This window comes from Antrostomus carolinensis, unplaced genomic scaffold (genome assembly GCF_000700745.2).
Source record: "Antrostomus carolinensis isolate BGI_N321 unplaced genomic scaffold, ASM70074v2 scaffold16821, whole genome shotgun sequence".
In the NCBI taxonomy this organism is placed as follows: domain Eukaryota; kingdom Metazoa; phylum Chordata; class Aves; order Caprimulgiformes; family Caprimulgidae; genus Antrostomus; species Antrostomus carolinensis.
Genome location: NW_010292188.1, coordinates 1 through 23,839, shown reverse-complemented (window position 1 = coordinate 23,839; position 23,839 = coordinate 1). Strand labels below are relative to the sequence as shown.

Below are 23,839 nucleotides of genomic sequence, written 5' to 3'. Positions count from 1 at the left end.
ATTCTATGATTCTATGATTCTATGATTTGTGTGAATTGGTTTTGTTCAGACTATCTCTGATCAGCTCTTCCTCAACCAAGGGACAGTCTTCCTCCCTCCACACTCTCTCTCTTCCCTCTAGCATCGGGGATTCCCAAGGGGCACTTTTAGCCATAAAGACTGAAGCAAAGGCAGCGTTCAGTATCTCTGCCTTCTCAGCGTCTCCTCTTACCAGGGCACCCACCTTATTCAGCAGCAGGCCCACGTTTTCCCTGGTCTGCCTTTTGTTATTGATGTACCTAAAAAAGCCTTTTTTGTTGTCGTTAGCCTCCTTTATCCTTTAATTAACATAGAGAAGCAACATTTGTACCTATATCTGGATTTTATGTGCTGCAACCAATTTCCCTATTCACAGTTACTCTTGGAGTTACTGTTATAATTAGTCTGCTGCAATGCAGGATTTGCAAAATCTGTAAATTTGCCAGAATTAAGGAGATTTAAGACTGTTTTCCAGTCAAGATAAAATATGAAGGTGAATTAGCCACTCCTCATACTTTGACATGGGATTTCTGTTGTTAGTGGAGTTTTTTTCTGATCTAGATGGAAAAATGAATGTAAAAAAAAAAAATCTTTCTTGTAATATTTCTACCAGTTCTCGGATTATGTCTCTGCTGTCACAGCTGGAAAAGATCAATTTGGACTCCAGATTAGGAGAAGCAGACAATGCCAGATATGTTACCTCAAAGATCCTTCATCTGGTTCAGAGTCAAGGTAAATAGCTAAGATTTGTGGGTTTAGTGGTTTTCCTTTTGAGTGTTCCTTCTTGTGTTTCTTCCTTGCTGGACTTTCCTTGAATTTTTATTTCTGTTTGGTGAACTTGATTAGCCGTCCATTTTTGTCACTGATTATTGAAAGCGCTTGTTTAAGGCTGTATTTAATACCACCTGTTATAGTATTGGTTACACTGAGTGCATTTAATATTGTCCAACAGCTATAATTTTAAGTAATTCACAATGTGTGTGTGTGTATATATATATATATATATGTATTTCTGTATCTATATGAGAAGTAAAGGTATCTAGAAGAGAGCTTTATCCCAGATTTTTTTCTTTACAGTTTTTTTTCTAGGGCATGACAAAATTTGTTGAACAAGTGGAAGCAAAAATTAGTTTTAAAATCACTTAAATCACTTTAAAATCTTTTACTTACTATAGTCAGTTTTATATAACTATGTACAGTTTTTAAGAGGCTTTACTATTTGCAGTGTAGATTTTCTGCTCAATCTGTATTTGATCACATTTTTTTTCTGCAAGCTAGTATATTAAAAGGAAAATGGTCTTTTTCTCACTGGCAGAAAAAACCAGGAAGGAGATGACTTCTAAGGGCTCCACTGGAATAGAAGTTATCCTGTCAACCCTAGAGGTAAAACCTTTTAATCTGTGTGGTTATGGGTACATAGCAGGTTTTAATTTTATAATTGGGCTTTGTATTATTAAATATGTTGTTATCCTAGTTATTCTCCAAAACTTGAGTAGGAGTGTGATGATCAGAAATGGTCTGACCTACTTAAGAATTTCTCTCCCTTAGTTTTAAGTTTTCTAAGAAATTATTTGTCAACTGTCAGTTGTAATTAATGCGCCATTAATTGTACAAACTAATTGTTTTTGCAGTTAATTCAGGCTTCATAGTGGGATGGTTGTTGAGTGGTTACATCTTAAATTCTGTTTGATTTAGTGTTGGCAATTTCACTAAGCTTTAAATATCTAAACCACTGTATTAGACTTCTACGTAAAGCAAAGAAATCTCTCTATTTCTTATTGCAGAATACAAAAGATCCTCAAACTATTCTAAATATATTGAACATACTCGTTGAGGTAGTCTCAGTTGGTAAGTTTTCATTAAGGAACAATTTGTCATTCTATTCCTGTATTATTCTGCAGACTTTTGTTGGGTTTTTGTTTGTTTGTTTTCTGACATTTGTTAAAGCTGATTTATATGCAGAATAAAAAGAACATAAAGATTGAAGTCACTGTTCAAATAATCATACACAAATAATTTATGTTGTTGTAAGTCTTAACATGTTCTTGCATAGTGCAATCATATTAAGAAAATATTGCTTTCTAAGGACTTTCTATATGATAACTGTAGCTTAGATACTTAATTGTTCTTTGGCTTTGGAAATATCAGTTGAGATTTAATTTCCAGGTGGTGGTCGGAGAGCAAGTGTCTTAGTCACTAAAGGAGGAACACAGATCTTGTTGCAGCTGCTTTTGACTGCCAGCAAAGACTCTCCACCAAATGAAGAATTAATGGTGCTCCTTCATACTCTTCTTGCAAAAATTGGCCCAAAAGGTGATAATGATATATTTAAATAATATGGCTTAATACTTTACAGTTGTATAACTGAAACTTAAGAAAAAACTTCTTTCTATTATTGTATAAGCATCCACTTACTGAGAATTGGTAGAGGAGAACAAAAGGAAGAGTAAAATAGAGGGAATGAAAGAATAATGAAAAATAGACATGCAGAGTTGACATTTTAAGTAGGAATTCACAGTTCATTTAACTTTTTTTAAAAATAATAATTTCAAAATTAGTGTGATTGATCTTCTGTTTCTTTGATGTCAGACAAAAAGATTGGCATGAAAGCAAGAATTAATGGTGCCCTAAACATATCACTGAATTTAGTGAAGCAGAATTTGCAGAACTACAGGCTAATATTGCCATGTCTTCAAGTATTAAGAGTTTACTCAACCAACTGTAAGTATTGCAGATAATTTTGTTTTCCCATGTGATATTTTTTTTTTATCTAGATACAGTTAAAATATTGGATCTAAATGCTTGTTTAATGTTAGCTGTTTAAAATAATTATTTTTATCTGAGAATTTTCTTCTTACATCGTCAAATTCTAATAGTAGCTGTGAAGCATGTTTGTACTTCTTATGTATCTTTGGTTTTTGTTCTCTGTGTGTGTGTGTGTGTGTGTATATATACACACATATATAGTTGTCAGGAGTTTGACCAGTGCTACTGGATGTGTGGAATTTTGAGTCATCTAATTTGTATAAATGCTGATGATTTAAATTCTAAACTAGAAATGCTAACCTTGTGCTTGCAACAGCACTTCAAATTAAATAATTATTATTCTTATTATACATGCTCATGGTTTTTTTTGCTTTTTATTATTTATTTAATTCATGATTGCTAATTTAAAACTTAGTTTTACACAGGAAATACTTCTTTATTTAATCTTTCCCTTATTCCTTCTGTTGAAGTGCCCTACTATTGGAATAACATTCTTCTATGAGAGCCTAATCCACTCTTTGGGATTGAGTTCAAAATGGCCAGATCAAAGTGTGAGAGATTGAAAACATAATCAGATTCCTTCAAGATAACTGATTTGATGATCTGTGAGATTATGTTTTCAGGACATTCACATGAGCACCTATATAATTCATGAAGTCACAATATTTTTAAATTGTGGAAGCTTTATTTCTGTTGAACTGTCTGATAATGAGTGAAAATGCTTCTGAATGGAAGAGTTTCATACAGATAAGTTACATAGCTTATCTGAAAACTTCCTTCATCCTGAAAATGGGAAATTGAACTGAGTCTCTAATTTGGGTTCTGCTTAGATCTCTTCTATCTTTCGGTATTTCCCACTCCTTATAAACAGAAAAAATAGTAGTTTATTACATTTCAGTGGGTAGTAAGTACTATGTAAAGTTTAGGTACAGTTGCTACAAAATAGAGTCCTAATTTTTCTAGATTCTACTGGTATAATGTTGCTGCTATTGATAATAAAATTGCAACTTGGGTTAAAGCACTAAATTTTACACTAATAACAACATTTGTTATGTTGAAGTAAATTCTTAGTTGCTCTCTTCCTACTTTAGGAAGGTAGGAGTACATATTGCTAAACTCAGTCGGGAATTGAATTTCTGTGCCTGTTTCAGCAGTTTGTATTTTCAACAGGCACTGGGCTTTAGGCATATATATATATACACATACACACACACATATACACACACACACACACACACACACATATATATATTTACATCCAGTGTGCATTTTTTGAAGGTAGGTCTTAGCATAATTTATTTTAATTTTCTTCCTTTCAGATAGATTATATTTTTTTTTTCTGAGAACATGTATGCATAACGTAGCTCAGGAAAGCTTATGCCAATTGGCATTTCTAAATTCTACAGCAAATGCTTTGCTTTCAAATTGTAGTGGACATACCTGTCATAGAAGTTGTTAGACTTGAAATTTTAAAAATCCTGCTGCCTTGATAAACTGATTTATTTTTGGAACAAAGTTCTTTTTGTGATATATCTCAGTAACAAAGAAAGCAGAAACGTGCGTTGGAAATAATACATTATTTTATTTGTAAAGTAATAACTAATTTTTTTATTCTTTTCCAAGTTTTATCAGGACTGGATTATCACACTATGTGCAGAGTAGTGTCTGCTTGTCATTGTATGTCTTAACACACAAACATATGTAACCTTTTTTGTAGTTCAAAATTAACTTGCATGGGTTTTAGTTCGAGTGCATTGATTTTTTTTCTTTTGCCTTTCTTGTTACATTATCTTAAAAACGGTTGTTTTTAACTCTTCCAGCTGTAAATGCAGTGTCCTTGGGAAAGAATGGAGTAGTAGAACTGATGTTTAAGATCATTGGCCCTTTTAGTAAAAAGAACACAAGCCTTATGAAGTAAGTAAAGTCTCTTCAATATAGTATGTGGAAAAACCTTAGATATGTTTCAGAACTTAATTGTCAATGAAAAATAATATTAGAAAAATCAGATTTAACTCATATTTGAAAGTTAAAATGAAGGGAGGTGGGAAGTAGAACCACAAATCTGTTTAATTTTACTCAGTAGAGTAACACAAAATACTTAAATGTACTTAAGTACTAGTAAAAGAATATAAATGTTGGGTTTTTTTGCCTTTAATATTCCTGCATGGAAAGTGCACAATGGTTATCCCCAAATCAGGACAAACAGATCAAGACAATCTTGTCATTTTTCAATTTGCTGAATTGGCTTCCACATCTCCTTTGTGTTTTTAGATTGACACTATCTGTTTTATTTTGTAATAGAATTTTCTTTAAAGTAAAACAGAATTTCTCTGTTTTACTTTAAAGCAATTATAGACTCTCAAGGCAAAAATATAAAACACAGAGTAGGAAGCACCAGCAGTATCTGTCTAATGGGCTATTGTATTTAAAAAAAAAAAAAAAATCACTGTGTACCTTGAAGTGTTGACTTTAGATTTGCCCACCACCCACTGTATTTTTCTTTTTTTTTAAAGTGAGCTTAGGGTGAAAATAGATAAGTGGATCTAACTGGAGATAGCCCTTTCTTTATACCACCTTTTTGAAGTATATAGCTGCAGAAAATGAAATTTCTCATCTGGTTAGCAAAATATTCATCTCATGTTGTTTGTATTCTAACTTTAGTACACAAAAAGTAGTGTTAGTTATCTAAATCTGGTATTTGTGGTCACTCAAGACCCTGCCCCTTTAAGCCCCAGCTAAAATTAGACCTATGAACTTACTACTCCATGATGTCAGTAATCATGATAGCCCTGTTTATGGTCTAAGATCAGATGCAGGAAGTCTATCTTTACAAATAGGGTAAAAATAAGTATATATGTTTTGTAGTTGTACATTTTGAGTTAATTGAGACAAGTTCTTTGTGTACAAGAAAAGTCTTTCACTAATGATCTTCTGTTGTGGTACAGATTGATGAATGTTACTCCTCAGTATATTAATACGCTGCCATTTTTGACCTAGAGTATTCTAAAATAGTGTCTTTTGCTTTCTGGAAATGCTTGTTCTGCTGCTAGTGTAAAACATGAGTTTCAGAAGTATCTCATCCATTGAGTATGGTTCATAAACATTACTTTGTCACTTGCGGTATTTTTTTACAAAGGCTGAAAGTGTGTGTAGCCATTACATTGATACTTTTAAATTTCACCATCAGACTTCAGATTTAGCAGAGGTACGTGACATTTTAGTGAAATAAAATTTTAAAAGTAAAATCGGCAATACAGTGCAACCAGGAAAACATGAGGACAGATGCTAAATAAATCTGTTAGCAGTAAATATTTTGTGTAGCTTTATAGTGTTGTAGATTAAGCTTACTGGTTTTTGTTGTTTTGACTTTTCTTATTATGTTGACAGGGTTGCTTTAGACACGCTTGCTGCACTGCTAAAATCAAGTAAGTGTTTGACTACAGAAACTGTTTGTCTAGTTGAGATCTATATATATGTGTGTGTGTATATACACAGAGTAAAACTAATATTAAGTCTGTGGCCAAAACAAAATCAAGGCCGTATATGTTTAATAATGAGTTACCGCGTCTTCAGTTACACAGCAGAAAGGCTGCGCTGCTTCTACAGAACTGATCTGTATCCAAGATGGAGAAATAGTGTTTTACAGCCACTCACTTCAGCCCTTCAGTATTACATATCTATAGCTTGACTCTTATGCATCTTCCAAGTATCTGTTGGAGGGCAGGGAAAATACAGGATTTCTTCAGGTACCTTTCTGAGTAATTAGGTTTTAAGTCCTAATGACAAGTCTGTCAGTGATGCTGGTGAAGTGGAACAAAGGGTAACGGAAGCCGTGGTCTGGTCCCAGATGCTGGCTATATCGGCTGGCAGCGGTAGGTCCTGACATATGTAATCTCTGCAGATTTTGCACTAGGATTGTAACTGACAAGGAATTAAAAACTCATTATCTCCAGAGAGTTGTATAAAAGTTACAGCATTCCTAGTAGTTTTAATGGAGTTGGATGAGAACTGAAGCATGATTAGATTTGCAGAAAACCGTATTAGACAAATGACAGGAAACTTCTGTACCAATTATTACAGGGTGCTGAGTTTTCTCATGTTTGATCAGTGTAATACCTTGGTCTTACAGATTGGTGCATTTACTAATTTTGGAATTTCTCCTTGGGAAATTTAGGAAAGGAAATATTTCTGAATTATCACTATTCTGTTCTGTAATTTTGCAGTTAAACTTTAATGTTGGGGAAAGAAATTGAATGTTTAAAAGTTGTGTCTTTAAAACAGAAGGTCTTATGCATTTATTTTGAGGTATCTTATTCAGTCCTGAGGGGTTTTGACACTGCAACTTCCTACACTTTATATAAGTAAATCTTTTCATAAAAAACACTAATCTCTGGTGTGTAGAGTCCAGTTGTCATTCTGATTACCTAGTATTTGGGGTAGAGTTATTCTGAGTTTATAAAATTTGAGTGATAGTTGCTGCAAAACTGTATGGATTACAAGTGGTAAGAAGTTTGTTTCAAATCTTGTATGTACACAGTGTGTGTGGATAGCGATAGATATGCTTTAAATAAACACTTTTTTACAAAAAATTGTAATGCATACTTCTGCATTACATTCTGCATAATGTTCTTCTGGTAAACCACGAAAATGACACACAATTTTATTCTGAAGAATGAAGTGTAGACTGCTCTCCTCAGTTATTCAGTCATTTCTGTTTAAGCTGATGTAAAACTCTACTAAGTAGCTAAAATGCTACTTTAAATGAAACAATTCAGTTACTTGGATGAAAAGAATAACTTTAACATTAACTTGAAAATATTATTGAAGTCATTTGTCAATTTTAAATTTTGTTTTCTACCTTTTTTTATAAAGAAACAAATGCCAGGAGAGCAGTAGACAGAGGATACGTGCAGGTGCTTTTAACGATTTATGTTGATTGGCACCGTCATGATAGTCGACACAGATACATGCTGATACGTAAAGGAGTTTTACAGTGCATTAAAAGTGTTACAAACATCAAATTGGGAAGAAAAGCATTCATTGATGCCAATGGGATGAAAATCCTTTACAACACTTCACAAGTAAGTTTATCTTAGGTTTTTTTTGTTGTTGTTTTTGCCTCTCAGGCTTTGAAAACACATTCTGACCTCAAATTTGCCATGCTATTATGATATTCATGGTCATTCCTGATTATGGGGGTAAGGGTTATTTTCTGTACTCAACTAAAGTGGAATGAAAAAGTACAGAATGAAATTTGTATTTGCTCTTATTTGGCTGTGACTATCTCTGGGAGGGACTGTTGAACTTAAAAAAAGAGAGGGGAGAAAAATCTTTAAATTTCAAAGTCTGGGTTTTTGAAAAGGGTGAATTTGAGTTGGTAGAAGTTCTTCTGGCCTTCAAATGAGACATTAGCAAAATTTGTTGTAAGCAAAATACTTTGCTATTAATGGATTCTGGAAATCTGTAAAACAAATGTGGTGTGACTATTAGTTTGAGAGATACTTTTCTCTTGTCTTATTATTTTCTTGCTAATAGGAGTGCCTTGCAGTAAGAACTCTTGATCCCCTTGTCAACACGTCCAGCCTAATAATGAGAAAATGTTTTCCTAAAAATCGTCTTCCTTTACCAACTATTAAAAGTGCTTTCCATTTCCAACTGCCAGTTATTCCTGCCAGTGGTCCTGTGGCTCAGCTGTACAATTTGCCTCCTGATGGTATGGTAATTTTTTAATACTTTCTCTTTGAGTATGTCTAACCTTGCTTTATATGAGGTACAATCAACTGCAGTTATGTTCTCTGCTAAAGCTTGGACTCTTGAGACTCTTCCCAGCTAGCAAAGGGTCTGTGACTGTTAGTGTAGAGCACCAATTTCTAATATTAAGTTTTCACTGATTAAAATTTTGTCTACCCTTATGTAGTTATGTTTCTGAGATATAAAATAAAAAATAAAACAGGAACTAAGATGTGATGTTCCTCAGAGTCTGAAATGTAAAGCATGGGCTGTACGACCTGGTCTACAAACTTAAATGAGCTCTCTTTTTTTAACTCACTCATCATATACATTCTCCTGTGTGAAATGTAATGTAGTGTACATCCTATTTTACAGGAGTGTGTATTTCTTACTTCTTTCTGTTTGATAAACTGGATATAATGAATTTAGATTAACATGTGCCATTTGAAGCACTGTTTTTAAAACTATTGTGGTTATTCCTTAATTTGCATGATGAGAAAAATAGAGCTGCTTTCTTGAACTATTGCAATCTCTCAGGCAACACTTGTGTGCAAAGCATTTATATAGTGCTTTGTAGGAAATAGATTCATCCCGTAGTGTACGCCTTTCATTATTTTTGGATAATTAATTTTTAATGCATTTTCAGATATGGTGAGACAACCTGATAAGCTGGGTAAACATCTGATGAAGTTGCTGTCAGAAAGTTAGTCTAAAATGAAAAGGCAAAGTCATACTTGTTAATATCTTCTTATTGATAAGATCTCCTGAAACAAAATGTGATCATAGCCTGAAAGAAGACAGCTATGTGACTTGGATTCATATGGGTCAGACTCAAACTGCAGGAGTTTAGAGTTTGTTTATGTTTTTTCTTCAAAGTAGAAAATAGGTTTAGAAGTGTGTTCCACAGAAATTAAACCTCTACTTAATGCAGTATTTTTGGTACCCCATAGTGGCTATTTAGAAACTTCCTCTTGTGTTGTAGTAGTCTACTCATGGGGTTTTTTAGTAGGTTTGTTTTCTATTAAAAATGAAGTGAAAAAACTAAGGAAATAGGATACATAGGATTTTCTTTTTAAGGAAAAACTTCTGTATTAAAAGATATGTAGAATGGGGTGGATACAACTCTGAGTTTATTAAAAGTACAATCTTGTATAGTCAGCATGGTATAAACAATGCATGTAATCAGTCTGAATACATTAGAAAATCAGGATAATTTGTAAACCTCTGAGTGAGCCTTTTACTGAAAATCAGCAAATTTTCTGCATGGAAAATAGTCTTTAAAAAAAACCCCAGCACTCAAACTGTCTAAGATTTCTAGAAAAAGATCAAATTTGCTACTAGTAGGCAGAATATCTGTCAGAAGAACCAGTTAACGTCCACTTCCACATGTTAAGGAGTTAGCCCCAATTCTCATTAGTCATGTGTAAACAATTAATTTGCTTCCCCTTGTTTTTCATTGTTAAAAAAGGAGGGAGTCCTAGATCCTTCAATTTATGGGCTCTCTAGCTCAAGTAGAAATCGGTTATTAATGTCCAAATAGTTCCACATATCTAAACAATAACATCTTGCTATATTTTTGGGGGTAAAATTTGGTTCCAAACCAGTCCATGCTAAACAGTTGCAGTGACTGCTGTCCTTCAGTATGTTCCTTCCTGGTTGAGTCTCCAGTAATATATTTCTGAGTTTTTGTTTTGTTTTGGTTTTTTTTCTAATTGTTAGGCCCCATTTAAGCAAGACAGAAACAGTGAAGAGGGTGCTTTGTCCCACTATTCCCTGATACTGCAGTCAGTATTAGCTGACATGACTAAAAGCTGCTGAGACCTCAAATTGGGTTTTTTGGACGTGGTCATTATTACTTTATTTGGGGAAAGGTGTCAGAACCATCTCATTTTGTGCTGACCTCAAGCCACGCTGAGATGTTCTTGGCACATCCACATTGTAAAGTATTTCTAATGGCCATCTGCTGTCTTGCTGGTTTGATGGGGGGTTTTTTTGGGCAGGGAGTTATTGGGTGGTTTTTTGGCTTCATTTTGCTTTGTTTAAACAATAGATCTTTGTTTTAACTTAAAACTGGATGGAAATGTAATAAATTGAGTTTGCAGTATTGTCAAACAAGCATTTTGTTGTGTAAATCTGGTAATAGTAATGTTTACTCATTGATTTTCACTATTTTTTCAAGTGGTAATAGAAAAAGAAATTAAACCCAGAAGATATAAATTTTTTTTAGCATAACTATTAGACTAAATGTATAATCTGCCTCACAAAACTTTTTTGTATCATAGTGGATGATGTAGTAGATGAAAGCGATGATAACGATGATGCTGAAACAGAATCAGAAATTGAAACCGAAAATGATGATGACAAGGACCAACATTTTAAGGTTGGTATGAGGCAAAATTAACAGGCAAAAGTCAGGCACAACAGTTTTTTATTTTCTTAAATTGCTTAACTCATGTATACAGCCATATGTTTTAAGTGTTAAAAAGACTTTGAGGGGGTTTTCAGGGCAATTTCTGAAACTAAAAAAGCTCCTGAAACTTAAAGAAGGTGGGTGCTGTTTGAAAATACCAACCTTTGCTGTTCAGATTGCTTCAAGATTTTTATCAAAACTTGTTTGCTTCACACTTGATGTATCTGGAGTACAGTGGAACAGAATTGCAAACTCTTTTAGCAGTGTTCCATTCCCAACTTTTATTTCTCTTAGCCCTCTCTTCCCACCTACGCTGCTGAGTACGTAGGAGCTGCTCTAACATTTTTCCATTGTTCTGGACTGGAATTGACTAGGTCAGTATTTCAGCAAGGTAACTTTGAAATTCTGCCAACTGTAGAGGTAGAGATCAGACCTCTCACTATTCTGTCTCTTTGGGAAGGTCTTGTTCTTCTCTCCTGCTGCCAGTCAGGACACAAAAGGACACTTGGTCAGAACTGCCTTATTCTATATTTTTATGTTACATGTATTTGGGAGTTAATTGAATTGTCTGTCTACAGACTGGAATTACATTTTAGTCAAGGCTCTCATGAGCCCTGATGAAGAGAGTGTCTTCCATATAAGCAGTTATTCCCTTGCCACTGCCATCAGATGAAATCTCTACATTCCAGGCTGCAGTAGTTGAATTATGCACAGATCTCATGTAAAGTGTAGTCTGATGTCTGTGCATAGTACATTTCTATGAAAGCAAGAAAATTGAGATGTTTGTAATATTTCTGTCGAAGTAGAGGCTTTGGCGTGCTAATAAAATGGAGCTGCTTAAATCTTCATGATGCAAGGTGCAGTGCAGCTAATTTTAAAATAGTGATATTCAGCTTTTAAAGCATGGCTGTGTCAGAAGTAAAAGCTGAACGTAATTATTTTAGAAGTTAGTTAGTTCTGGATGCAAGAGTAATTTGTTCTGGTGCTCTTTCAGAATGATGATATTGAGACTGATATTAATAAACTGAAACCTAGACAGGAATTGGGAAGACCCATAGAAGAACTGAAAATGTATGAGCAATTTTTCCCAGAACTTTCAGAAAACTTTCAGGTAAAGTATGATTCCCAGTACATTCCTCCTCATCACTGGTTAACTCTGGAATACACTTTGACATTATTTTTTTGGGGTGGATATTTCCACTAGCCAAAAAATGAGAGTCTGCAGTTCTAGAGCTACATATGAGAATGCTGTATAGCGAGTTATTTAGTTAAGTGTTTTGGGTTACTTTAATCCGGCTGAGAAGGGGACTGTGGGCAGATATAAAGGAAAACTGTTTTCTGATGTCTGATTATTGCACACAACAGAAAGTAATATAGTAGGAAAGGCCGTGAGATTTCTGACAAAGATTCATTTTATTAGGTATTTCCTTAAATGCATGTCTTTAAAGCAGTTGGTTAAAATATCTGGGGAATCACACTGACTTGATAATTTGTTATTGATGAGCTACTCGTTTATTGCTTTGACAATACCTTATTGTAAAAGCTGAAACTTCATTGCTGTGTTTATGTAAGTTTAAAACGTAATAACTGTTGTCTTTTAAGTTACACTTATTTTGGATTATTGCAAAACATACCTCAGGTTTCTAATATAATGAAAGATTATATGAATGAATGAGAATAATGAAAGAGAAAGGTTTCTAATATAAATGAAACTTGAGGAACTGTTTTTTATAATAAATATTTTTATTATTGTTTCTCTTTTATTTTTTTAAGGAATGTGACTTAGTTTCCAAGGAACCAAAGCCTTTTGTACCTGATGCAAATCTGGGTGGACCTATTGTTGTTCCTACAGCAGGAGAGGACCTCTCTGTGGAAGCAAAACAGTCCACAAAAGGAGTTGCTTTGAAGGAGGGCAGTCCTTTATTGACAGAGGAATACAACAGAAGGCCAGCCTTTCTGGAACTACCAAAGAAAGACAGTGTCAAAGACAGTAGTTTATATCAGCAAAATGATCAAAGAAACCTGCTTCCATCGTGCCAGTGTCTGAGCCAAGAAATTGTGAAAGGCTTGGACAGAATCAGTCTGCAGAATAGTCCAAAAAATGATCAGTATTATGGTGCAGGATGTGTAATGAAGAAGGAAAGCAAAAGTAGCCTTACCACACTTGCTTGTAATAAACCTTGTGAACATGTTTCACCCTGTGGAAGTAGCCTTTTTGAAGGATCATCTGTCCAGCTGGGAAAACTCTGCTGCACTGGAGTAGATTCAGAGGAAGAGGATTCTAGATCTAGCTCATCAGGAGAACAAGTTGTACTTGAGGTTTCTGACGTATCACCAGTTCATGACTGTGATCTTTATATTGAAATGGTAAAAACCACTAAATCTATTCCTGAATATTCAGAAGTGGCCTATCCAGATTATTTTGGCCATATTCCACCCCCATTTAAGGAGCCTATTCTGGAAAGGCCATATGGCGTGCAGAGGTGAGTTACCATACTCCTTTTTTATTGCTGTTTTTGTTCCCTTGAGAACCAGTCTTTAGGATGAGATTAACAGGCACTTATACAGTGTCTAGTTTGGCATCTAAAACTGTTTTCAGTGAAAAGCAGTTTGAAGGTAGGTGAGTAGGCACTGGTGAATGCAGAGCTATAAACAGCAATACAATTTGATGGTGTAATTGCTAATTCTAATTCTGTAATTCAGTTTCCAAAAACTAAGTTTAATTTATGCTCTCCCTTTCTGCCTTGCCACCATTGCCCATCTAAATTTTGTAGTTTGTAAAAAACCATACCAAACCAACCCACGAAAAAACCCCAGGAAACAAACAAAAAACCCACCTGAATGCTGATTTCTAAACCATAAGGGTAATTCTAGAGTGTATTTTATTTTAACTTCAAAATGCTTTATTTTTGTTTTATTTTCTATCTTGAAAGTAACTTTTTTAGGTCTTTTGTGAAACAAGAATGAAATACCAAGTGATATTGCTAAACTTGAATCAAAAATCCTACATCACCTTGTTTAAGGTACACTGTTCTAAGAATTCAGTTTTCTACAAATGACTCAGTCTTGTTACTGCAATGTAACAAATTTCTAAGAAGGGAATGTGTTTAAAAACGGCTTAATCTTTTTAGAAATTTAGTTTATAGGAAGGTGGTGAAAATTAGTTTGGTGGGGAACATGGAGAAGCTTTTAAGTCTTCCACAAAGCTGTGTCCAAACTCTTTTGGCATTCAGTGGGATTTATGTTCTACTTAATGTAAGCACTTAGTTACTGCTTGTCAGCTAAGTGTTCTTTGGAAAACAAATGGTTGCCGTAATCCATCCTTGTAATTTAAGAAAACACTGTGAGAGGCTGAGGTGGGGAGTTAGTGGATTTTCTTTTTGCTTTGATTAGGCAAATATGGTATGGGGTTTTGAGGGCCTTTTTTTTTTAGTCTTGCAATATGCTATGAAATGCAATGTTTTTGAATTAGTGCTTTGGGCTTTTGCTTTTTCATTTATATTTAGTAACATGTAGTTTTCACCAAACATCTCACCAAATTATTATTGTTTGGAAAAATGTAATAACTGAAGTGTTTTATATTATTCTACCTTTTAAGGAGGAAAAATTATTATATAATTAAATACTCCATTAATTTGAGTTTAAATACCCACTTTTTTCCATTTCTTAAAATTTTAGATTGTTTTTTGCTGTACACTTTAGTATTTTCTAATACCTGTAGCATTTTCTAATCATCTGACACTTAGAAGTGCTCATCAGATAAATCAGGATCCACAAAGGACTAAAACATGAACACAGAGCTCCACATCAACAGTGGTGTTTTTATATTTTTTCCCTTTAATTATCTTAAAACAGCTTCTCTTTTCTCTTGATTTTTTGGAACCTGAAAATGTCCACTACTGCTCCTCTTTTTCGTATGCATCTTGAATACCATTTCTTCTTTTATTTTGTCTGCCTTAGTCATTACTATGGTATCTGACTGCCGAATACTCGTTATGGGTTTTGTCTTGGTAAAACTCCTGTGAAGATAGTATTATGACCCTTTAGAGCTCAGGTGTACTTAAAACTAAGGATTTGTGTGAGATGAAGTGCAAGATCAAAAATCTGTAGTTCTGCCCTTAGCTGAACCTCATCAGATAAATTGTGGTGAGTCAGCCTTTTTACAGTTTTGTCAGTGCATTGGTCCTGTGACTTGTTTTCTTTTCCAGTTAGTTTTAATTTAATAAGAGGTGCTGGACTCGTACACTTACCTTCTTTTTCTCATTTGTTAACAACTTTTTTTTTAATTAAATGGAGAATTTCCAGCCTAAACCTACTCTACTGCTCTGCTCTGTATTTTTCATTGTTAATCTGCCTCCTTTTCTTCTTATTGCAGGTGCTGTGCAAGCTTTTCCACACAGCTCTGCCACTATATTTCATTCTTGAACTGCAACACATTCTTACTTATCCAAACCAGAACCTAGATACTGCCAGTTGTGCAATGGTTCTATGATCTGGATAAACATACACCTGGCATTTGACAGACATCACCAAATTCATTCTTATTTGTTACCTAGTTGATAAATCAGCCTAGACCTCCAGAGGTGAAAAGCTAGTGCACTAACACACTCACTGCACGACCTGCTCTCTAAAACGCTTTAGTTTTAGTTATGGTAGGACTCATGTAAGTTAGTAATGTTATCAAGTGCTGTCCTGGATTAAAGCATTAACATAAGTAATGTTTGGGTAATTCCTGCTTCTACTATAAAGTATGAAATCGTGCATTTTTTTCCCATAAGGTAAAACCCAGTGGGTTGTGTGCATGGGAACTCAGTTCCCTCACATACAAATATTGAACTCGGTCAGCTGTGAATGCAGGTGTTTAAAATTAAGTACACTTACAGTTTGTGCACATAAGTGGGGGTGAGGCTGAGATTTCTCTGAAAATCTGTCCCACTGTCTTCATGTCAACTTTGTTAGTTTTCATTGTTGTATGGGGTAATGCCTCTCTTGTAATTGGAAACAGTATGCAAGAATTTAAATGAGAACTCTGCTTTTCATTTTAGGACAAAAATCTCTCAGGATATTGAAAGACTGATTCATCAGAATGACATTATAGACAGAGTAGTGTATGACCTTGATAATGTGAGGTGAGTTTTTATGCTTCTGAAAACAATATTCAGTGAATACTTTAAGCCTGTGTTACTTTCTCTGTGCTGTGATTTGTGATATTTAAAGCAGTACTATTATGACAGACTTCAATGAAAGTTTCATCTGATATAACACTGTTTCTGCTTTCCAGGCTGTATTTAGAAGGTGGTTCAAAATAATTTCTGAATTACCAAGTGAGAAATAAATTTAATGAGTTTTTTAGTTAAGTTTGTTTTATTCATTTTGGTCCCTTTTTTTCTTCTACTCATAGTTGTTCTGTACCAGAGGAACCAGATGTTTTGAAGTTTAATTCCAAATTTGAATCTGGAAACCTGCGCAAAGCTATTCAGATCAGAAAGTAAGATATTTCAGCTCTTCTTTTCACACAGAAGGCCTTTTATTCCTGCTTCTTAAAAAAAGATTGATTTGTCTTTGTTAATCTTCAGAAACGAGTATGATCTAATTCTGAACTCGGATATAAATAGCAATCATTATCATCAATGGTTTTACTTTGAAGTCAGTGGAATGAAAACTGGTATTGGTTACCGATTTAACATCATCAACTGTGAAAAGTCAAACAGTCAATTTAACTATGGTAAGACACAATTCCCATACTTTGGAAAATAAATATATATAAATAAATATATAGAAAATATATCTGTACTAGACAGCCCAGCTGTTTCCTTCCCTCCCCAGGATCAGTAGTATGTTCATGTAGTCAGATCAGATTACTTTTTAGTAATGTTACTAGAAAATGTTTTGACAAGTTTCAGTTAAAAAAAAAAAAAGAAATTATCTTAAAACAATGGCTTTCAGTTTTAAAAATGAAGTTTTGTTGTAAGTTCTTCTGCCCAAAGCAGAAGAAACGTACTTGTGGCTGCAGTTCAAACTTCTCCTAAGACCGTTGTGGAGGGGACAACACCAAAGCCTGTTGATCCACACAGGTGCAAGAAGAATGACAGCTGTCATCATTAATCCCTTTCTGAGTGGAGGTATATGTTCAGATGTCAAAGTAAGCGGAGACATTCTCACACAATTTTCTTATTGCTGGGAAGAGAGGGACATTATTATTTGAGAATAATGTTGCCCAAGGAAGTTGTAGATGCCCCCTCCCTGGAAGTGTTCCAGGCCAGGCTGGATGAGTCTTTGAGCAACCTGGTCTAGTGGAAGGGGTCCCTGCTGATGGCAGGGGGGTTGGAACTAGATGATCTTTATGGTCCCTTCCAACCCAAACCATTCTATAATTCTATGAGAAGGAAAAGTAAGACTCCTTTGAAATGCTGGACTTCATATGTGACCCTTGCAGTCTCCAGCAAGTAGTGTTTGCTGCTTGTACCTCATCCAAAAGTACTGTCTTACAGAATATACCTTTCTTTCACTTATCTGAGGGGCAGGATGGGGAGAGGGATATCATTCACCTTAAACCCATTTGTCTTGTGAGGGATTTTTTTTTCCTGCTGGATTTTCTGAAATTCGTCCTTTAAGAAGGAGGAGGAGAAGCTCCCCTCTCCCCCCACAACCTCAAATTCTTAGGACAGTGTAACATCATGTTCTTCTTTGTCATAAATGTACAACTCATGTTGATAAAATCCAAGAATACCAGGTAGTTTGACCAGTAATAAGATGCTTTTAAATTATTTACTAATCTTTGTCAGTTACCTTAGATCTTCATTAATATGTTGCATATAGTTACCTGATACTTACTTTTGTTTTTTTTAAGTACATTGACTGAGTCAGTCAATGTATTTAGCTAATTGTCTAACTAGTAAATGCTGTTCAATTAATATATATCATTTTCTACTCTAACTTCATGTTAAGTATTCAGCTGAAGTATACTCTCCAAAAAATAGAAACTTTAAAGAGGTACTGTTTAAAAAAAAAAAAAAAATTGCTGTGAAACATCAGTTATTTTCCAGCTATCCAGGTGAATAAATGGTAGTATCAATTTTTTGTATTCTCTTTGAAGCCTTTTTGTAATGGAGAGTAGGATAGAGTGGGACCCAGGATTTCTTGTAGATTACCATTCATGCTAACCACAGTGTTCATTTAAACTTTCATTTTAAAATGAATGGTCTTCTGTAGGTTTAATTTTTTTTCTCTTTAATTTATTATTTTCTGAAAGGTAGTATGTGATGGGGGGCGGGGAGAAGAATCTTTTGTCATCTGTAGAGTGTGCCATAGCCAGTTGTTCATGAAAATACACTCTAAATACTTTATTTGGTGAGTAAATGAGTATAAGTAGTTCGGAAACTCACATGTAAGTGTTGATGTGGTCCATTACTGCTAAGATCTTGATGTTAAATGTTAAGCATTAAAGTGAGATGCATATTTTTTCTTTAAGGTATGCAGCCCCTCATGTATTCTGTTCAAGAAGCATTACATTCTCAACCATGTTGGACTCGTGTAGGAACAGATATTTGTTACTATAAGTAAGTACACCAATCAAACATACAGCAGCTCTTACACTGAAGATTAGGATGAAATACAATTTTTGAGGAGAAGTGTTTGCTTCTGAGTTTGATAATTCTATTTTAGTAGCTCTGTTGTGAACAGAGTTTTCTTCCTGAGTTACTATGGAGAGTAACAGAAGTGATCAAAATATATAGGGTCTTACTTTGTTAGCACACTGCTAATATTTAAGCTGTTCATCTTTTATGCTTTTGTCAGAAATTGCATACTGATCCAGAGAAACTTTTAAGGCAATGTGTATATACATGCTTAACTTGAAATCTTAATAGTGACTTCCAGTAATACTGATCACATGATGCTTGTGATTAGGCTCCTGTATGCTATGGTGCAATCATTGTAAAGCAATCCTGGAGCACAGGATGAGATGGTAACAGCATATCCATGCATTACCCTTCTTGGTCGACAACTGTTTGCCGCCTTTTTTTCTTTTTTTTAGTTTTGTTATTTGTTTTTATTTACTCACTTTTTCCCAATGTTAATGAATATATGTTACTGCTATAATAAAGTATCTTTACAGATGGTGGGAACAGTGTATTTAATCTGGATGTACGCAGAAGAGAAATACCATCACTAAAAATCATCCTGGCTCTTTGCTTGTGTGCTAAGGAATAATCAAGGATATGAACAAAAGTTATTTTAATGTATTAATTACTTTTACTTTACTCTTAGGAATCACTTTTCAAGAAGTTCCATTGCTGCTGGAGGTCAGAAAGGAAAATCCTATTACACAATTACATTCACAGTGACTTTCCAACATAAAGATGATGTCTGCTACTTTGCTTACCATTATCCATACACATACTCAACTTTAAAGGTGAGAAGATTATGATCTGTTACATAGATAAATATTTATACTTTTGGACAATGTGAAATGTAAGCATTCATGAATAAATTATTTTTATTTCTTTTTATAAAGTTCAAAATGCTCCCTAAAATGGAGAATAGTAATAGTAATACTATTTTTTAGGCTGGTGAAGAGTGCTCGTTGTTCTAAAGAACAGACCTTGGAAAAATAAAATATATACTTACTTGCAGGCTAAATGCGTTTTCTAGGAATCATAATTAACGATTGACTGGAAACGTGCTGATTAGATGGTGTATTTGTATTTGAGTCAAACGACTCATATCCTGCTGCTCTACATACACATCTTCATAACTGGCCTATTCAAGTTATTATATTTAAGATAATTAGAGACCTTTTTAGGATCATGAATTGACGAAAGAAGTGCTGTGAAGCTTTTAGTACTAGGCAAAACTCTTAGTTAGAATGTCTTCTCTTGGCTGTTTCTGTCACAGCAATAAAAGCGGACTTGGAGATTCAGTGACCAGTGTGTAAGAGGGTTGAATTAAGCTTTTTACTAAGCCATACTTGCTCTTGGAAGAAGTACCTGTTAAAGGACGTTATAAGCAGCTGATGCCTTCAACAGGTCTAGGGCCTGGCAGTTCCTCCTGCCTGGCTTCTGGAGCCCAGCCCAGGGACCCAAGGGTCTCTGTCCCAGGCTGATGGACATGGCTGCTGCTTTCCTGATTGCTTGTAGGTTCAACCACTAGCAAGTCTGAGTGTGTAGCCCACGGAGAGAGACAGGCACACACACTTGTGTATCCCCCTGCCCTACACAGACTGTCACAGATGAAGTGCTGCCTTCAACAGCACCCATGTGTAACACTAACAGGACTTGCTTAAAAGATAACTGCAGACACCCCAGTCCCTTTCCTCCTCTCCAGCTAGTAAGGATTGCTCTTTGCTATTAAAAGTATGCACCCACTCCCTTTCTTGAATCACGAGCACACCCACATTTGTAGACAGCTCTGTACCAGACCTCAGTGCTCTTACCTGCTGTGCAGGCTTCCAGCTTGCAGGCTAGTCCAGCCTGATTCTCACTAGCAAACAGATGTGTGTGTGCACACATCTCACACTCATCTTACAGGCACTCCGCACTTGCAGTTCCTCCCAGATGCTGGCATGGACTCTCTGTCCACCTGATACCCCTGCCTTAGCCTGTGGTGTCATACTTGCTGGGTAGTCCTTTCTGAAGTTTGCTATCAAATTGCACCCACCCACCCCCCATGCACTCGAGGAAGATGCATTTGCTTGCCTACCATCCCCAGCAGCAGGTACCAGGCGCATGGGCTTGTAACCCTATTCTAGGTGCTGACACTTCAGTCACCCTTATCACATTACCAGCTGGTTTTTGGGACACACACGGTTCTTGACCCAGTGGCTGAACACCAAGACCCTTATCCATTTCAGTAGCTGCCACTGAGACCCCCTCTTGCTTCTGTTGCTGACACCACAGACCGAAGGGTGCCTGCACTGCCTATAGCTCCAGCTGCTGGCACCAGGTCCACTCGCTTCGATCCCAACAGTAGCAGGCACTTTGAACATGAAGCCTGTGGTGCCCACAGAGGTGTTCCCAAGAGGTAAGGCTTCTCCAATTACTGGTGTTCAGATCTTTGCTCACTCCAGTTGCTGACCTCAAATCCACTCACACCTGTCCTGTTAGTTGCACCTTGTCCACACAGTCCTTACATGCATGGCATAGAGAATGAGACTGCACAGAGAGATAGATAAGGGCATACTGTAGGGATCAGGTGCATAAGTTTTGTATAGTCCCACAGGCTCCCCCTTGAATATCCCAAAGCTTCATATTCTTCTTGTTTCCTCCTTGTCCCTCAGGTGGCCCTCTCTAAAGCTTTGCCTGTAGATTTTTAATGGCACATCAGTTAGAGAGACTGGAGACTTTGTCTTTGCTATTGTTTCTATTATGTCTTGACTGCCAGGATTGATTCTCTCTGTTCCCGTTTATTGCTTCTCCCTTTACTTACTTTTGCACTGAAAAGGTCTCTGATCAGATAATCTTAATGAAGCAGAGATTCTTACCTTCCACATACCCTCAGAGTATCATCCGGTAGAAAATAATGTACTCTGTGTTTTCTAAGCAGTTGGAAAAAAACAGACTCTGTGAAGAGAAGTATTCAAGTGAGTCAGAGATGTAGAGAATGATATTTCATTATAAAAATTATGATGGAAACTTGAACATTATTTAGAACAACAAAAAGAGAGATTGATTAAGTAGTACCTGTGGAATAGGTATGATAAGTGACTGCAAAAGATTTGAAGTATTTTTTCATTATTTTGGGGATGAAGATGCATCTTCAGAAGCTGGAATCTATGCACAACCCTCAACAGATATATTTTCGACAAGACGTTCTCTGTGAGACCCTGGCTGGCAACAGTTGTCCCTTAGTCACTATTACAGCCATGCCAGAGTCCAATTACTATGAACATATCTGTCAGTTCAGTAAGTATGACTTTTCTCTCTCATCAACTGAAAATAATACAAAACTAGCTCGTCATGAAAAAATAAATAGTATTAACTGTTGTACCTTGTAAAAATGTAAAATGCAAAATAAGGTTAATTAATTTAATGAAATTAAGTGGTGTCAATATTCAGGATTAGCTTTCTACTTAATATTTATTTGTGGTATTCTGGCAATCTCTATCAGTAATACTGATACTGAATAATACTAAGCTCCCAAATACTGTATTTCCATTGTAATAAGTAACGCTGGCTGTTGCCTCTTTTCAGTTAACAAACTTTACTTGGCTTGAATCATACTTTGCAACTTCTATTCATACTTCTTTTAGGGAATCGTCCCTATGTTATCCTATCTGCTCGTGTACATCCCGGAGAGACTAACGCAAGCTGGGTTATGAAGGGAACCCTGGAATACCTTATGAGCAATAATCCAAGTGCCCAATGTTTACGAGAATCTTATATTTTCAAAATTATTCCCATGCTCAATCCAGATGGTGTCATCAATGGAAAGTAAGCATAAGTTTACTCACAAGTATGTAACCTGTACTACTAAGTCTTTGCATCTGTTATTAAAAAAAAACAACCTAAACTAATCCCAGAAACATAGATATGCAATACTTAATATGAAAAAAATCCACTTACAAAATTGCTAGGACTCTTCCATTTTTTCACTTTTTAAAGGCAGATGCATTATTTCATGAATTTCAGTTTTGTTAAAAGTATTCTCAGTTGTTCATGGATGGTAATCATTCCTATCTGATTTGACATAGCATTTTAATTGTCTCTCTGAACTATGGTCATGGATAGGTGTAGAGTGTTACATGACAGCACACCTGCTTTTAGAAAAAGCTAAACAAGTTCATGGTTCTCATGAGAAAGAACAGTCCTTGTATCTGAGAAAGCTTTTTACAGAATTTTTCTCCTTTTTAAAAATGGTATTTCTTAGAAGGTTCATAGAATCACAGAATGTTATGGAAATGGCTGTTGTCAAATGTTATTAAAAGGGAGAAAGTTAATAGGTGTGCAAAATAAAGGGTAAGAGAGTATCCTGATTTAATTGAAGTTATTAATGGTAATTCTTGCACTTGAGTGGTAACTTAAGAAATTCAGGGGTTATTTCAGAACCTTTTGATACTGCTATGAGTAAACATTCATCAGTCTGTATTTCCTTGGTTACAGGGAATTAATATGAAATGGAAATTTTGCTAGAGTGAATCTACAGTTCCTTCTTACCTAGTTGTGGGTAGTATTTTAAAAGGTTTTGTGAATAAAATTTAAAAAATCAGACTGATTGTGGATTTGAGTAGAACCCTGTCTTTATATATGTAAAAGCATGTATATAGTGGAACACCTGGAATGAAATAATTCAGAATACAAGTGAAATTTTAATATGGGGACAACTAATAAATCTGTCCAAGCACACACAATCTAAAGACAAACATGTTGAAGATGACTATGTGAACACAAATTTCTGCAAATTTAAAAGTTCTTGGGGATAGTTGACTGAATGCAGAGATGATCTTTATTTGTTCGCTGGGGTTTTTGGGTGGTTGTTTTGGTTCTTGTTTTTCTCACAGCTCCTTGTCTCCTAATAGCTTCATGTTTCAAGTCTTAATTTTCTGATTGACATTAGTCTTTATATTACAGAAGTCAAGACACTAAAACTGTAAGATACCATATATTTGAAATTACTGGTATTGAATTAGCATTTTAATAAAATCCCAAGCCTTCAGTTTCAACAGCAAATCAGTAAGATTACAATGAACTTCATATAAGAAGCTACTCCTAATTTGCTTTTAGATTTTCTGTAACATAAATTAAAAAACCTCAAAGGCTATTATTTGGCATGTTAGAAAACTGAAGTTTGTTTCTTACCAGACTCCTTCCAAAGAAGCAGTGGTGACGAGGAAGACTTGAGGTGGGAGGGAGGCTTATTTAAAAGTATGCTAATACAGACTACATCATGCGTTTTTTCCACCCCCACTGCCCCTCCCCC

The 23,839-nt window shown here is 35.3% G+C and overlaps 1 protein-coding gene across 1 annotated transcript; it reads left to right on the top strand.

Moving 5' to 3' along the window:
* Positions 1 to 587: 587 nt before the first annotated feature.
* AGTPBP1 (ATP/GTP binding carboxypeptidase 1) lies at positions 588 to 22,353 on the top strand (the record flags this gene model as incomplete). Its single annotated transcript, XM_010176873.1, has 19 exons — positions 588 to 750; positions 1,334 to 1,401; positions 1,803 to 1,866; positions 2,185 to 2,331; positions 2,608 to 2,739; positions 4,605 to 4,698; positions 6,172 to 6,209; positions 7,657 to 7,865; positions 8,320 to 8,497; positions 10,797 to 10,894; positions 11,919 to 12,035; positions 12,698 to 13,407; positions 15,970 to 16,053; positions 16,326 to 16,412; positions 16,501 to 16,649; positions 18,396 to 18,483; positions 19,193 to 19,337; positions 21,672 to 21,825; positions 22,173 to 22,353. Coding segments are annotated over exons 1-19 (2,906 nt in total), but the record flags the coding sequence as incomplete, so codon positions are not given.
* Positions 22,354 to 23,839: the final 1,486 nt, after the last annotated feature.